At 48.0% G+C, this 16782-nt stretch overlaps 1 protein-coding gene across 2 annotated transcripts in view; it reads left to right on the plus strand.

Moving 5' to 3' along the window:
* Slip1 (SLo interacting protein 1) overlaps window positions 1-16782 on the plus strand; it is a 189030-nt gene that overhangs the window by 148443 nt on the left and 23805 nt on the right. For both annotated transcript variants that reach the window (XM_055068801.2, XM_072284491.1), the window contains exon 2: window positions 15557-15846. In XM_055068801.2, coding sequence (XP_054924776.2) covers window positions 15557-15846 — 290 coding nt within the window. The remainder of the gene's footprint in view (window positions 1-15556; window positions 15847-16782) is intronic.

Below are 16782 nucleotides of genomic sequence, written 5' to 3' on the forward strand. Positions count from 1 at the left end.
CACAATCCAGATGAGCCTGTATGTCGAGCAATGGCATTTGGCACTAAAACCAAGAAGTGGTGCAGAAATGGGGCGATAGAGAGAGGGGGGGGGGTTATGGGGAGTACCTGGCACCGCACACACCAAACACAACGCACGCGCCGTTCCATCGATCCATGCACCGAATTTCCGCGAGAAGCGTTTGAAGCTCCGAGTAATCGTCGCAGCTAACTCCGCAGGCCCTGACCAGGTACGGAAGGAAAGGACTGAATAAACAAACGAGGAACTCAGCCGTTTATCTCGGGAGCCCTGATGGCCCTGTTGCGTGATCGCGACTCGTTCATTGAGGTGGTGTAATCTCCCCTCCCTTCTGGAGGGTAATTTACGATCGTCTCATTTGCTATCTCCAGTCGGATCGTGCTGTGTGGTCCCAGGCGATATTTGGACAAGTCCCGGGGAAAAAAGATACTTGAAATGGCATATACCGCGTTCATGGGCTTTCAGCTGTATAGTGCGCACAGTCGGCGTAAAAAAAAAAAAAATACTGACCGTGGCACTTGATAAAAATGCCGAATTTGTGGGCACTCTGTCAATGGAGCCAGCAGAGCCTTCCGGGAACTATGTTGTTCACATATAGAGTAAAACCTCGTTATAACGAACTGGCTTTATTCAAGATATCGCTTATTTCTTTCAAGTTTTTTTCCGCTCCCCCCCCCCCCCCCCCCCCCCATCTGTACCTTACAAGATCTGTACCTTACAAAATGGAAATAAACTTTCATTTGAATAAACTTTCATTTCATTTCAAGTTGCTCACCGTCCTGACCACACTGCGTGCAAAGTGTGGCGTACCGCGAGACCACGCTTAATACGCAATGAGAAGCGTGAAGTCCGGAGTGACGTTATAGCTTATCACTGATTCCCAATATTCATTGTACACGTTGTGCTCACTTTTGAGAAACATTCCGAATCACTTCGGTGAGTGTGCATTCTGAACCACGCAGCAGTGCATGTGCGTGCGTACAAGTTCCAGTCTCTCTCCTAGACTCTTACCGCTCACGATAAAAGATGTAATAGCGAACCAATCAAAAAGTTGTGCCGTCAGGTAAGTATTTCTGCTTCCGAATACTGTGATGCGTCCAGTTCATCCGAAATAAAGTTTATATTCGCGATTCAACACTGTCTTTGCATCTTTACAGCTATTTTCGACCTGGGTGTGGGCTCTCATACGTCCCTAGCCAATGACAGGGACTGATTTCCACATTAAAAATACATTAGTCGTCCCACTAATTCTCTCTTCGCGGAAAAGAAACATCACAGTCAGTGCGCGGGGGACACGTAGTCAAATGCGCGCACAACTCGCTTTTTCTCTAAGTCCTGTCCCGACGTTTCCCTCCATCCTCCCGCAAATTGTCTATTCAAAAGATGGCGAACAAAGACAAAAGAAACTGCTGTTTGTTCTGTAGACTGTTCCGGCACTTTACTCAAACCCTCATTAATAGTCTCTCTTATCACTCCGATCCATCTTCTTCGTCGCGACAGCGACTAATTCGTCCTTATCCTCCGGGGTGAACCCTAGCCATCTCTCTGGCGACCTCGGCACACAATGCGTACTACGGGAAGTCCAATTTGTTCATCGCTTTCTATCGTTAGAATTTTTTTGAGGGGGTCACTGACTTTCTCCTTTTCTTACATTTACACGTTAAGAGAAACCTCTCCAGTTCCACTAATGGCACCCCTCCAGCCCAACCAAAAAAAAAAAAAAACACCATATCCGCTGTTTCCCTCCCATGATCTCGAGTGTCCATTGTGCGGGCCCTCTGCAGACAAATGCGTTTAATTCCGAGAGTCCAATCAGACACTCTGTCCCGGGGGCGCACAGAGTCGGGCTACTGGCAGACCGGAGATTAGGCAGTTAGTTTCCCGGTCGCATCCCCCATGTCATTCCTCTCTTCCCCCCCTCCACCCCCCCGCGAAGACTACATCACTGATGTCCCCTTTTAATTGTTCGAAGATTTCGAGGCACCGTGAACATCAGCGTATGGTGTATATATGTGAATTACCGTGTAGTGAGTGTGGGTGAACGTTGCCGTCGAAAAAAGAAAAAAAAGTTATGCGAAATGCAGTTTTTCCGATAAGTTGTTACAATAACGGCGGGCATCAAAACTGGCGCGGCACTCGCTTTATTAATGAATGCAATTTTCCCAATTGACATGACCGTAATGACTTTGCGAGGCGCGTTACAATTGCGAAATTGAAGGCTACCAGTAATCAATGAATGGTCGTGTTGTAGAGACCATTTCTAGCCGCTCTCTCCGTAGCACCATTTCCGACAAGAAATACGGGCCCAAAATGCGCGAACGACGTTAATGGCGGTTCTAGTTAACGTTTCTTTTCTATATCGCATTTCCTGCAGTTGGCAAAACAAGTCGTTATCGGGATCCGCAATGCATTTAGCTGCAGATTTTGAGAGAGAAAGGCAGAAATGCAGTAAATATTTTCCTAATTTGTGGAAATAAAAGAACGGCTAGGTCCGCTTGCAAAAAAGTCGATCCGTATTGCAGCACTGCCTTTAAATGCGATATCATCATCGCATCCGTTGCAACAGTGAAACCCAAATTTTAATCCCCTTCCTCGCCAAGTTAACACAAGGACCTTTCGTCTACGTCATCAGGCGCACAGCGAAAGACGGAAGGGGGGGACAAGAATGCACGCGACAGACTGGCCATAAGTAACCCATAATCTTATCTCGGACGTTGCCTATCTCTGTATCGGAATTGTTTCGTCTAATTTCTCTCGCTTTGATCCAATCATGAAAGCGGCAACTCGTCGGAACGTTGAAATACAAAAGAAAAAAAAAAGAACAGAAATAGTTCTCTCCTCGAACAAGATACGACCAACTATTTCAATTCGTCAAAAGAAAAAGAATTACTTAATTACTTCGCGAGAGCGCACAAGAAAAACAAACAAGAAAAGCGCACGTACCAATCTGGCGGCGTTCCCTTTGATCTACGCAGGGCGGCATGCGACAAGTTTACCCAACACAGATCATCTTCGCGACGCGAGCAACAGGCCTTCTCTATGGCAGCGTGTGTAGTAGGTTCAACCAGAGCTCCTACACAGCAATAGAAGCAAAAACAAATCGGCAGCGGGGTGGTGGTGGTGGGGGGGGGTGGGGGGGTGGAGGAGGGGGTGTTACGAATTCGGGCGCGCGATCGCATCTCGTAAAGCGAACCGCCTCGAAGGGCCCACACACACACAGGCATCAGCGCGCACCGCGTCGGATCCGGTGGGAACATGTTCTTCCACGTTTGTAGCTCAAAAACAAGAAAAAAAAATATGCCGCGCAAGAGTAGCTCGAACCGTCGTAAAGCGGGAGGCTCCAGGATTACACGTGTACACACACAGGCACGTATGCAGAAGAAAAACAAAAAACCAACAAGAAACCGCGAACTCAAATAGCGATGCGCCACCGTGACCTGGCAGCCCGCGGCAATCATCAAAGTTGCGTCTTTCTTATAACGGATCGCTGCACGTGAAAAAGAAAAAAAAAAAAAAAAGAAAGAAAGGAAGGAAGAAAAGAAAGAAATCGCAGTATACCAAAAAAAGAAAAGTAAAGAGCGGTAGGGATCTGCTTGAGACGTGTTTCTCGTCACTAATGAGCGGTGACAGAGCAATTTTATTTTGCCATCTTGTGGGTGGGTGTTCTTCCCCTTTATTTTTTTTTCTCTCTCTCTCTCTCTTTTATTTGTTATTGCCTCGGGGGTTTACCCAAGGTCAGCAGTCGGATTCGGGTCGAAAACTTCCCCAGAAACCGGAGGAGTCGTGGAAGCGGGGACATTTGAGACGACACGCGCGACGAATCTTTCGGTCCTTTAGAAGCTCGCCGCGGCCGCAATGTCTCTATATGTTCGTGTGTTGCTGGAGCCTAACCGTTAGGTCGCCGCCGACGTAGGAAATTACCGTTGCGGTGTTTTTCCTTTTTTCTTTCATACCGTTCTTCTCGTTTTTTTTTTTCTGTTTAATAGAGGGCTGCCGCCGCAAGAATTGCCGCAGTTATGTCGATAATGGCAGGAGTAGATTGATCAAGTTGACGTTGACTCGTTTCGAAATTTTGGACCAATAACATGAAATGGCATAACACAAGCGTTATGTTTACTACGTTTTCGTCCAATATCGTGCTAAACAGTCGATGCAGTTTTGATGTGTTTTTATGCTTGCAATACTGCTAGAAGTTAAGGCTAGACGAGTAGATTAAGACTACAGGAGCGGTTAGGGCTTTAGACTTGGACGGCACATGGAGAGTCCATGAAATCATCTCTGCGAAACACGGGTAGACTTCGCAAAAGCTATTTTACGTTAGCAAGTGCTTTTTACCGTTGGATGGTCATCCTCACAAATATGCCCAACATGCTGGTAGGCTGGGTCTAACGAGTAGTTCTACGTAGAATAAGAACTTTGCATGTTATGTATGTGTGCTTGCACGCATGCTTGTGTATATTTGTGCGAATACAATTCCCGGTAATCTTGAACTTTATTCCCAGCCCGGGGAAACCCAAATTTCGTTCGAATGAATGCAAGGTTTGAACTTTAGGAAGTCCTAAAACAATATAGGCATGCTTCGAGGCATTGGAGGCATACATGTGGACGAATAGACCTCACCATTGACGAAGCACCGGCGATTGATGGCACAAAATATCTGAAGTGAACTAAGAAAAAAAAAAATTGAAGAGTTTCATTTGTAGCGAATCCTTAGCGCCACAAAACAAGAAACCAACAAGTAAATATAAAAATCGAAACGATAGAGCCGTAGCTGACGCAATAGTGGCGATAAGAACGACGACAATGGCCCGATGACGACTAATGGTGCTACGGCGACAAGATTGCTTACATCGTCGTTGACAAAATGTCCGTAAAGCTCCGTTACACCTTGGATACTAACCGAATTTGCTAACGCCATTTATTAATACCGGCTGCTAGCTCTAGCAACGAACATCATGGTTACTAAGACCAGTACGTTACTCGGACTAACAGTACGAAGCAGGGCAAACTATTTCGTGTCTATCAAAGCTGAAGTTCTTTTTTGTAGTGTTAGCTGTAGTTGTGGTGGTGGCCGTGGTGGGGGTAGTAGTAGTAGTAGTGGCGGTAGTAGTAGCAGTGGCAGCAGCAGTAGCAGTAGCAGTTGTTGGTATAGCTTTCGGTGGTGTTGCTATTGTTGTTTCTATTTGCCGCGGCGAAAGGGAATAAAATAGCCCAAGTATATTAAGGCACGAGTAACCAGTACAACCGCTCGAACAATGGCCTCCTCAATACTGAAGGAAACAACGGTGGAATCTTGAGTGACGCCCCGCTACAGGAGGCAACAAACAAACTTCCTCCCGGGATCACGTCAAATAAAATGTCACGTCGCGGAGACAACCACCCACAATAACAACGTTACAAAAAAGAAAAAAATGCACCACGAAGTAGCAAGAAAAGGTCGCTCCGGTGTGTAGTTGTAAACTGCTCTGCCCCGGGGTTAGCTGGCGAGATTTTCTATCTCCACTATCGCGCCTCGCTTGTGGAACGCTTTCGACGAGGATGGCACTCACCCCGGCCCCGACCTAGACTTATTTGAGCCTTCCGACGCCGACCCTGTCCTTAAGCTTTACTGTCCGTGTCTTTCTTCCTTTTTTTTTTACGTGCGTGCGTGCGCTTTACGATCTTTGACGGCTGAGATGATATCGCGCAGTTTGCTGTTTCGGTCGCATCTTCCCTCCCCCCTTCATCCGAGACACCCCACTTGCGTCGAATGGCCGTGGAGGAGGCCTTTTGTTTACTGTTCGCCGCAGCAGACGGAGAGGAAGTCGCGCTCATCTCAACGACTCTAACCGTTTGCGCTGTATCATGATTCATTTTTTGTTTATTTTCTACATCTCTGGAGCAGCGTGTCGGCGTCCTATAGACGTGGTTTCCGCGAACGGTAGCACATCCCCCTTCCCCCTTGCCTCGCGGCTGCTGCTCAGAGACGAGATGAGAGGTATTTACTTGGAGACACTTCCCTCGATTGAAGAAGCCAAGCCGACTTGTAAGAGAATTTCACGAAGCTGCGGAGCTTTTTTCTTGGCTGTTTCTCGTGCATTTTGATATGGCTTTTTTATATTTGCTTTTGGATAGACTAAAAGAAAACAAAAATAGGAAGCTTTTTGACCTTCGTGGTACCATCGAGGTCGTTTTACAAACTGCTGCACGATCATTTCTGCGAATGCGCGACACGGCAGAAGTCATACGGGAGCTGCGGGGCAGAAAACTGAACCAGTTTGTAGACATTCACGGTGGAGATCGCCGTTAGAACAGACGACAAAAAATAAGGTCGTCGGGTGTCCGCTTTTACGTCGTCTGCTCTGTTTCCATATTTCTTGATGGGGTGAAGCACTGTTTCTTTTCGCGAGCCGGGCCATATTCCGCGATCCAAGCCGCGATCGAATCGCAGTGTGCAATACCCGCTCCGCAGAAGAGCTGCTGGCTGCGTCATTCGCTGTAGCCACGTGACGCGCAAGAATCGGCGATTCCGGCCGTTGCGTAAATCTATTTAGAGAAAGAGGGGGTCGAGTGGTCGGGGAGAGAGTACGCAGTGACGTCATCGTATATTGTCGCCTTAATGCCGTACAGCTAGTTCAGGGAAAAGGCTCCGTGTTATCCCCACTCGCGTATCTGCAGTGGAAGCCGTGATATAGGGTAACAATTTCTCGGTCATGACCACGTGAATATTTCTTGTTGGAGCCGCGATATCTGATCACCTGACTGGGAAGTGCGGCTATGGACTTCGTCTCATTGCTGTGAAAGCTTGCGAGTTCAGATGTATGTCGGCGAAAAGACACTACAAGCACGAGCAAACAATACTATATCAAAAAAAAAAAAAAAATCTGGGGTCTTATGTGCCAAAAGCTAAATCTGATTAAAGGACACGCCGTATTGAGGGAGAACAATTATCACCACCTGGGCGAGGTTATCTCTAGCAGGCCATTGTGCTATCTGTTCACGAGGACAACCTCGGATTCGAAGCCGAAAGCACGGAAAAGCCTCTCGGAAATAACGGCGTACGTCATGAATAAGAAAAGGCGAGACGGCGCTTTATGCCATCTTTTCCTCGCGTTTCGTATTCCCGTCTCTGTTTGCGTTAAATATGCAGAACCAATTAGCCTAGATGTTCACGCTTGCAAAACATACATGCCTGCGCATCGATAATGTCGGGCAAGCGTGTCGCACTGTTGCCGATAGCGCTCTCTCGGCCAATCAATCAGTATCGACGCCAACAGGTACCGCTAGGTGTCCCATTTCCAGTTCGGAGCCCACCGCCCGGCCGGCTTAGAAAAGTGTCACCGGGTCTGTAACGTTGATGACGTAATAAGAAGGTGATGTAATAAGGAGAATTTGTTGCTAACGTTTAGTTCCGGACACGGTATCAATGGCCATCTGTTTTCCTTTTCTTTCCTTGTTGTGGCCGAGGCAGAAGATGCAAGCGAGATGCTGTGGCACTTTCCAGAAGCGGCCCCTAAGTGACGTACGTACTGTCCAAAGGGCGCGAAGCGTTCAACCATGCTACGCAAAAGACACGAGACCATTAGCGAAACGACGAAGTTGTTAGCAAGGCGGTGAAAAAAAGACCAGAAACGTCGCTGGAGAAAATAGCCCGGGAAAGCAAGGTTGTTCTGCAACCTGCCCGAGAACGAGCAAGCGGAACAGCTTAGGCCGTTAGCCTCTCCGAGGATTAATTTTTATGGGTCCATTTGCTCCGAGCGTAGCTCGGTCTTCGAGGAGCTCGTCTGTCTCTCTTTATGGTTTCTCCTAGATGGCTCTGAAGAACACCTGTTACTCGCTAGGAAATGGCAGTGCCGTTGCATGCACTGCACCACTTTGCTTGCTTGCTTCATTGCGGTTTCTCCAGTACGGTGCTCGCTACACCGCGTAATAGGAGGCTGCGGTTTTTCAATATAGCAAATGACCACGAAAAGTAGAACAATCTATTGTTGTTGTTTTGTTGCTCGCTGTAATTGAAGAGAACACGCTGTGCGGGTTCAGCGGCTATCTCATTCTGCTGCTGACGTTGAGGTAGCGGGCTCGACCTCCACTACGGCGTCATTCATAAGCCGAAATGCGCTTTCGCAACATTAAAGACTCACTTTTTTTGTTACATGAACGGAAGGGAAATACGAACTATTTTCGAAAACACAGGTGAGTTGTTTAAGCTCCCTACTACGGACACTGTTTGGACAACCGCAACAATACTCTTCAAACTCGAGCAAGATTTAAAGATGAATGCGATAAGGCTGCCGAGGGATAACGTCAGCGTTTCCGACCAATGAAGGCTCGCGAGAGAAAGTCCATTGCGAGACTGGCAAGCAGCGCGCCCGCTACCACTCAACTTCGAACATTCGTTGTTCATTCTTTCAAAGTAGTGAAATAATTTGACGCACAACGCAAAACTTGCTTTCATCGCTTTCACAACGCTGTGACTTCCCGCTTTTATGCTTACAAAAGACACGTGATCCCCGATCAAGAGCCTCATACACAACCCCCCTCTTTCCCTTCTTTCTTTTTGTCTGATTTCGACACGCGCCATGCATCGCTATTCAAGCGACCGGCATCACCATCCTTAGGGGCAATTATTTCGCTTTCAGAAGAGGGTCTGAATGCGACACCCACTTCAAGAAAGAGTCGACCCCGGGAAGCCCCCAACGAGCTTGGGGCGCATGCGCGATCGATAAGTGCCTTCCTGTGGCGAGGCCCCGGCTTCACTGGTGCATGGGCGAGGGGGCACACACACGACCGTTCACGTAGTCGTCTGCTCCTGGCATCGTCTGCAAGAGCTGTCGTCTGCACGGCCGACCGCTAAGCCGCGTGGAGGCCCGTCCGGCTTAACCTTCTCGATGCTATGCCACACAGTCATTTTATTTTCCTCTCTTCTCATCGCTGTAGCTTCAAGCTCGCCTTTATGCGCTTAGGAGTTGGTGTACATTCCGGTTCTTTCACATATCTAATTCAGCTTTTGTGGCGCCATCTGCAGCCACCATTCCTCGCATTCACCGCACCGTCCGCGACAAGGCCTAACGGCCTCATTGCAGGCGACATCCGCTATATGCTTCGGAACTCAAATGTCTTTCGTCCTCTTTGTTGCCACCACAAGGCCGATCGCCCACGAGCTCCGGAAAGAACAAGGGAACAGCCTGTTCTCCCTTCGATGCGGCTTAGCTTGTCTTTTCTCCCGACCGTGTCTGCACTATGTTGACCGACCGAGCGCGACGCTTTATCAGATTCGCCTGGATGCGCGCGCCGCTATCTTCTTTCTTCGGCTTCTGGAGCTGCTCCGCGACCCGCGCATCTCTGGCTTCTGTCTGGCCGTCAGCGGAACCACCCTTCGGCTCGGTTCGGCTCGGCTTGACTCGCAGTCTAGCGTTACGGATATGTTTGCACACTCCGCCGCCGTTTCGCACCGGGCAAAGTCTCGCCCCCACCCGCCTATATCTGTCTGCTTCCTCTGCAGGTGGTGGCGTAATCCTTTTAGCGTTCGGCGGCGCGACGAAGGATCTGTTTGACGAACGAGCCTTTGTTTGCGTTCTCATCTCGTTACATCGGATAGAGGCAAACAGGAATGCCGGAAACGCCACTGATAGGATTTGTGTATACTAATAAACTTAAAGGCATCAGGAAATATAAATGCGACTTTATTTTTGCCTGCGAAGTGAAGTGGATGCGGGACGCCTTCAATGTGTGATTTGATTTCGGGAACGAAGTCGACATTATGCTTTGTTCTTATTTTTCCGTCGTTCGTCTTCAACCGTCGCGTAATGAAAATTCATTGCGCAAAGCCGTTTTACTGCGTATACACTCGCAACTTCCGCACTTTAACCAAGTCAGAGGGCGCGTTTGTCGCAGCAAGAGGCAAACACAAAAGTTACAGAAACGTGAAATGCGTCGGAGTAAAGGAATGCGGAAAATTTCGGTGAGCACACAAGGCCAGGAGAGTAGAGGAAAATCACTGACATGCGCAGGGATTGCATGGTCTTGTTTTTATGGGTAAACGTACCAGCTAAGTCAAGAACAAGTAGTTCGTTAGGGAACTTACGATTTAAAGAGAGAGAGAGAGAGAGAGAGATTCATCGCAAATGCTGAGCAGGACAGGCAACGAAAGTGCAGGCATACGTAACATGTTTTGGAACCCAAAGGCGTATTCTCCTTCCTTTCCTTATCTCTACTTTTTTACCACTTTACCTTCCCCTCCCCTCTCTCCCCAGCGTAGGGTAGCCAACCGGACCTTTTCTCTGGTTAACCTCCCTGCCTTTCCCCTTTCCTTTCTCTCTCTCTCTCTCTCTCTCTCAAAGGCGTATGTTTATATTCAGCCCTCATATACACAGGGAATTGTGACTTAAATTTCCGCGCAACCTCTGCAATCAAGGAACATATCATAGCTATTTGGTGACCTAATGCAGCCGAGCAAAAGCGCCAAGATAGGGATACAGCTCAAGTAGAAAGGGCAAAGTCCACAGTTGGCAATCAGTTTTGCGTTTTCGTGTGGACAAAGAGCTCAAAGACAGGTCACGTTGCACAGGCAGCAATTGCTAGTGAACCTGTATAGACAACTAATCGAACGGCGCACCTCATCTGTCGACTCACATGGAAAAAGAATGGTGTACATCGAAGGAACAAAGTAAGAACCGAGCACATCACAAGATATTATCCCGTCGCAAGTCCACACGTCACAAGAGCATCATCGCAATTGAAAGTAGTGGAACCAATTTCACGTCTGATTTATGATTATCCTGTATTTCGTGCATTTTTTAAAGCAAAGAGCTGAGAAACGAAGTTTTAGGCATCGCCAATTGAACTCTGTCACCGTTTGCCTCTGCTAAATGTTACACGACTCCACACAATGGACGGGCCCCGTCAGGCTATGTGCCTTAGCTATCCTTCCGGCGTAGTACAGCCACCATGAGTCTTAACCACAACGAGCACGAGACGTCTCTGTCAGATTAGCTCTAACAAAAAGCAGGCTTTACGGAGCAAACGTCCAAGGCTTTGTAAGGAAGACGCACTAAGTTACTATGTTTAAAAGGCAACCCAACCAGAAAAAAAATTATCCAACACCATCCACACACACACACAAAAAAAACGAAAAGTCTGTAAGACGTGTTATGTTTAAGTATGACTGCTGCCGTACGCGTGCGCTTACACTCGGCATAAAGTTCAAATTCGCAGTCGAAGCGTTCCCGTTCACCTACCACTCGACACGCAATCGAACCGACCGAAGCCTCGGAAGCAGAGCCAGTCTGCCGCTTCCGAATTTGCGTCGCCGCCCACGTTGTCGTTCTATCTATCTATTTCCTCTCGCATTACATTCTCGTTGTGTTCCGCGGCAATCACGAAGTGCTCAGAGAGGCCATAATTCACTTGCGCAAGGGGACTGGAAGCGGAGAAAAGCGCGAGACTGGAGAATCCATTAAAGCTTTCACCGCGCTCTAATTAGACCTTCGGCGTCCATCATCCGCCGCCCATGCGAACGTTCCGTGCAAATTCTTAATGGAGGCGCCCCCCCCCCCCCCCCCCACCGCTCCCCCAATACTCCTGCTCTCTTGTACGCTTCGGTTATTGCCTTCCGAGCACAATTGCCCCAGTGAAAGCCGGAAGCCAAAGAAAAGACGGTAAATATATTGGAGCTAATGAAAGCTTACGGCCACTTCGCCCCGAGGCTGCCGACAAAATAGGAAGTGGCCGGATTTTGTGGAAAGGCTCTTTCCCGGCTCCGGAATCGATAATTCGCGTGTTATTTATTGGTCCTTTTTCTTCGCCTCTATAGCTCATCGAAAATTATTCTGAACTCACAGTAGGAGAGGATAGCACGCAATGTACCAAAAATGTGACGACTGGCGCAGGTCTAGACGCTGCCGAACTCCGCCATATTGTCAGCTGCAGATTGACTGACGATTGGCTGGGCCTGCGCAAATGGCCGCGACGTCAAGATGTCCAGGAAAAAAACAATTGGGGACTCTCATCGTCTTCGATGTCGTACGTGCGCAAATTACACGCAAACTCAGTTTCAACTTTGCCTTTCTTTCCTGTAAAGCGTGCTTCGCCGTTATAGGCGTCTTGTTGCGGCAAAGCCACATTGCGTACCGAAAAGCACGTTATTTTCTCTGCGTAGTTCGGGTGCTATTTAAAGGTCTAACGGACTGCGTGCTTTACGTACGGAGACAATAAATGCCACGTCAGATAAACCTATGAGCACAAAGCCTTGTGCTCCACACAAGTTACAGAGCTTGTGGACAAAACTCAGGCTTAGCCATGCGTGTGTTCTGGCGGGCATTTCTTTCACTTCTCGGAATTCACAAAGAAAGAAAGAAAGAAAGAAAGAAAGAAAATATAACCACACAGAATGATAATACTAAAACAAGTCGTAAAACAAGCAAAAGTCGAGGATGTTGCAGTTTACGGAAAGTAGAAGAAACGAACTCTTTTCTCTCGCTTTATGCACGAGAGAGCTCCTTCCAAGTGCCGAGTTGCAAACATATTTCTTACCTTTTTTTTTCTTGTAATCACATTTTTTCTCTTTAAGAGCCTGCTTCACCACGCTGAACTCCATCCCCACTACAGTTCCCGCTCTCTTTTATTTTTTTCTTCTTTCCTTCCCGTAATAGCCTCGTAAGGCTCTCCAAGTACAAGTCGGCAGCATCATTAGAGTTCTGCTAGCTTCTGTACCAAAATTTTACCGGCTTCTTTCGATCACGTTTCTTTCTTTATTTAGTACGCAAACCAACAATGCAATCATTTATCTCGTTTCTGCACATTCATTCACTTTGCTTCTGTCAGCACTCTATGCTTTCAGTTCTGTATTACACTCTGCACGTTTTGTTATTTCTGTCCTTTTGGTCAGATGACAGCACCTATGTGTATATATATATACACACACACACACACACACACACACTAAGACACGCATGCACATCGACACGTTTTCTTTGCCCTTACTCCCTTCTTCAGGTTGCTCCACCTTGCGCGTACTTCTTCGTACTGGCCCATTGACGCCCACTTTTCTCTTAGTGTCACAGCCACTTCAATCCGCTCGGCGAAAGATGGCGCACGTACGCCACCGGTGCCGACAACCACTATTTGTATCCTCCGACAATCCGCTCGCTCTCCCTTCATCCTTTCTTTCTATTTTTTTTTTTTTTTTGGTTGCGTGCTCGGACGCGTGCCAGCCGCTCCACCGTTTCGTACGTTCCGCGCCCCGCGCGAGGTAGTGCCTTCGCCCGGCTCCTCCCTTTCATGTTTGCCTATAGTTTCGTTGTTCCTTGTCCGCCATTATTACCATCTCAGCGTTTCTCCCTTGAAAGTGCGCGCGTTTATATATATATATATATATATATATATATATATATATATATATATATAGAACTGAATCCGCGAAAGTGTTGCGCTCTTCTTGCTATCCCCGTTGCGGTTTGCGCCTTTCTCGGCAGAAAACAGGCCCGCATTGACGCTGATGCTGCCGCGTTTTTCCAAGAGTAGGAAGTTTGGGTAAAAAGGAAGAGGTCTTCGAAAGCGAATTTCGGAACCATTCTCTCCTACTCTCGCTGATATTCGGCTTTCTCTCTATTTTTTTGCTCATTTACTTGCATTTTTTTTTCTGCATGCCTACTATTGTTATGCAGTTGCTTGCTCTCAGCGTCTGGCAAGCACACCGTTCCTATTTTTCGTTCTCTCCGGGCTCTTCGCTGCGCTGAGCCCGAGTTTGCGCTTCTCCTGGTCGCAAGTCTCCTTCGCCTACTTTTTCACGATTGTTCTTTCTTTCTTCCTAAGTTGTTTCTCGCGGTTATTCCAGGAGTGCCATCGTTCCTTTCAAGGGTGCTGGGGCTCTATTGCTTTCTTTTTTTTCTCTCTCTCTCAATCTATTTCCTAGCTCGGCGTACACACGACGCGCTAAGCCTTTCACTCCTTCACGGTCCGCCGGTTCGCGCCGTGCCAGAGCGGACGCGGCGAATCGCCCAAAATGCGCCGACCGCTTCCGTTTCGCGTGTCTACAATTTCCGCAACGTAAGCAGCGGGTACAGAAAGAGTAATGTCTCCTCTCTATTTTTGTTTAACTTTCTTTTGCGTTCCTGGTTACTCGTTCGTATCCAGAGGTAGACACTTCTCCGCGCTCTGGATATATATCGGGGGAGTCCTGTTGGTTCCTCTGTAGTTTTTCTTAGCGTACTAGCGTCTTTTATTTTCTTTTTTGTATAGGGTTGCGGGAAAGAATGTTCTTGTCTGAGTGTGTGTGAGAAGGTGTAAAGTATTTCCGTGCGTGCCTTTTCTTCTGTGGGGGAGGGAGAAAGAAAGAGGCGGCTATTATTGTATGATATTGTGGTGGGTGGGTTGAGCGGTCCTTTTGTGTCTTGTGTTCATTAGTGTGTTTGGGAGGGATTAATGGAGGGTGCATTTCTGTATGTGTAACAGCGGCAAAAAGAAATTGTTGCTGCCTAGAATCTTTGTCGCGTCACGTTGGCTTCTGCAGTACCCTTAACGCTTCGACACAATTGTTTTTCCAAGAAAAAACACGCTTAATTGGTGTGCGCCATCAGGAATGATATTGACCGCGGTTCTAGGCGTTTTCTGTTGACGTTTCACTAACACTCGCGCACGGTTGCGGATGGCCGGGTGAGAAGCCGATGAAAATGTAATCGTTAATCGCATCTTCAAGGGTTACCCGCAGTAGCGGCGTGGTTCACGAAGAACATGCTGACCACCGGATTACGTCATAACCTTTATATGATGGTGCAAGCAGTAACAGGTGTGAATTCATGAACTCTAAAGCTGCCTTCGTGTAGTGCGAAGCAGTACTAAATGGGCAGAAATATTCAAACAGGCAAATCTTGAGACATTAAATAAATAAATAATTCCTAGCTACAGCGCCCCCATACTGTTGGCAAGTTTGGCGCGGCCAGCTGCATCGCGAAAGGGTCATTCTCCTAACTTTGTTGTCGTAACAATAGCTTTTGTAACACGTCGAAAGGAGTACCTAACGTCACTGCCCTAGGTTTATTGAATTTTCTGAAGCAAATAATTGTGTTGCATTATACATTGCCGGGTTGATTTAGTGATCGATTCATTCATTCATTCATTCATTCATTCATTCATTCATTCACTCAGTGGCATGACAGTAGTTGCATTGATTGTCTGGTGGCTAGACGCTTGAAATCTATACGTCGAAGGATGGAGTGATACATTCGGGGTTTCGCATGTGCTGCTAGCATATAATAATTTTTCGTTTGCAGATGAACAGCGCACGACCTAAGCGAACTCGAATAACATGAAGGGCGTTCGCAGATTTCAGCCACATTGCAGTTGCGATTCATTCATTCATTCATTCATTCATTCATTCATTCATTCATTCATTCATTCATTCATTCATTCATTCATTGACCCTTTCACTTTCATTGACCCGTTCATTCACTGGCCAATTCGTACATTGACTCGTTACCTGTCGTGTAGACTTGTTCACCCATTCGTCGAATGGATGGATAAATGCATTTGATTTCATGCAAAACGCTTTGTGTATGTGCAGGTGAACGGCCGAGACGTGTCAAACGCGTCGCACGAGGAGGCAGTGGCGGCGTTCCGCGCCGCCTCGGAGCCCATCGTGGTCGAGGTACTGCGCAGGGAGCGCCGGAACGGAACCGGAAGCAGTTCGTCGGACTTCGGCGGAAGCGGAAGTAGCTGCGCCGGAGGAGGCCGCGCCAAACAGGTCGTCGCCTCGCCCTCCGGCTTCACCCAGGGCCACAACGACGCCGCGGCGCAGACTGAATTTCCGTGGTGGGCGCCGCCGCCGTGGGAAGGGTCGTTCCTCCCGAACGGGTACGTGTGTGTCGACGAATAGCCTTGTGTAAGCCTTGTGTGAGCCCTATGAGCCTTGACGAATTGCATCGATCGAGAGACACGTCGGAGAAACGCCAAATCACTTCAGACTCCTAACTGGCTGCACAAAACGTACTGTATTTACGAGTAACAGTGAGATCGCGCTGTGCATGCAGGCACTCTGCTGTGGTGCCAGAGCATACTGCGACTCTTTCATTTATTATGCCAGTGCTGCCGACGCCAGCCGATGGGTGGCAAAAAAAAATTAACAACAAAAAAGCACCCACACAAATGCGAAGAGATGCTTGTCTGAGTGTCAAATGATGCGTTTTGCCCAGTACAAAGCAGAGAGAGAGATTGAAGGGAAGAAGGAATGGCAGGGAGGTTAACCACACTGAGTCCAGTTTGCTACCCTACACGTGGGGAGAGGAATGGGGAGTGAAAGAGAGAGAGAGTTCGACATGAGTACGAAGCAGATATTTTTTAATGCTTGTAAGTGTCGCCGCGCATCTCAGTCGTGTGCCTCCCACCTTGCCTCCTCCTTTCGTAAGGCTGTGTGTTCTGGCGCAGTTGTCAACTTTGAAAGGCTTCAGCGTAGGATGCTCGTGCAGCGCGAACTGGACGCAACGTCGTTATAAATGACCCGCCGCGGTTGCTCAGTGGCTATGGTGTTGGGCTGCTAAGCACGAGTTCGCGGGATCCAATCCCAGCCACGGCGGCCGCATTCCGATGGGGGCGAAAACACACGCGTACTTAGATTGAGGTGCACGTTAAAGAACTCCAGGTAGTCCAAATTTCCAGAGTCTCCCACTACGGCGTCCCTCATAATCAGAAAGTGGTTTTGGCACGTAAAACCCCATAGTTCTTTTTCGTATTGAACGAGGTGGTGCAGTGTTGCCGTCAATTGCATTCCCATTTCATTTCGTGGAATGATCT

The sequence above is a fragment of the Dermacentor andersoni genome, chromosome 9 (genome assembly GCF_023375885.2).
Source record: "Dermacentor andersoni chromosome 9, qqDerAnde1_hic_scaffold, whole genome shotgun sequence".
Taxonomy (NCBI): Eukaryota; Metazoa; Arthropoda; class Arachnida; order Ixodida; family Ixodidae; genus Dermacentor; species Dermacentor andersoni.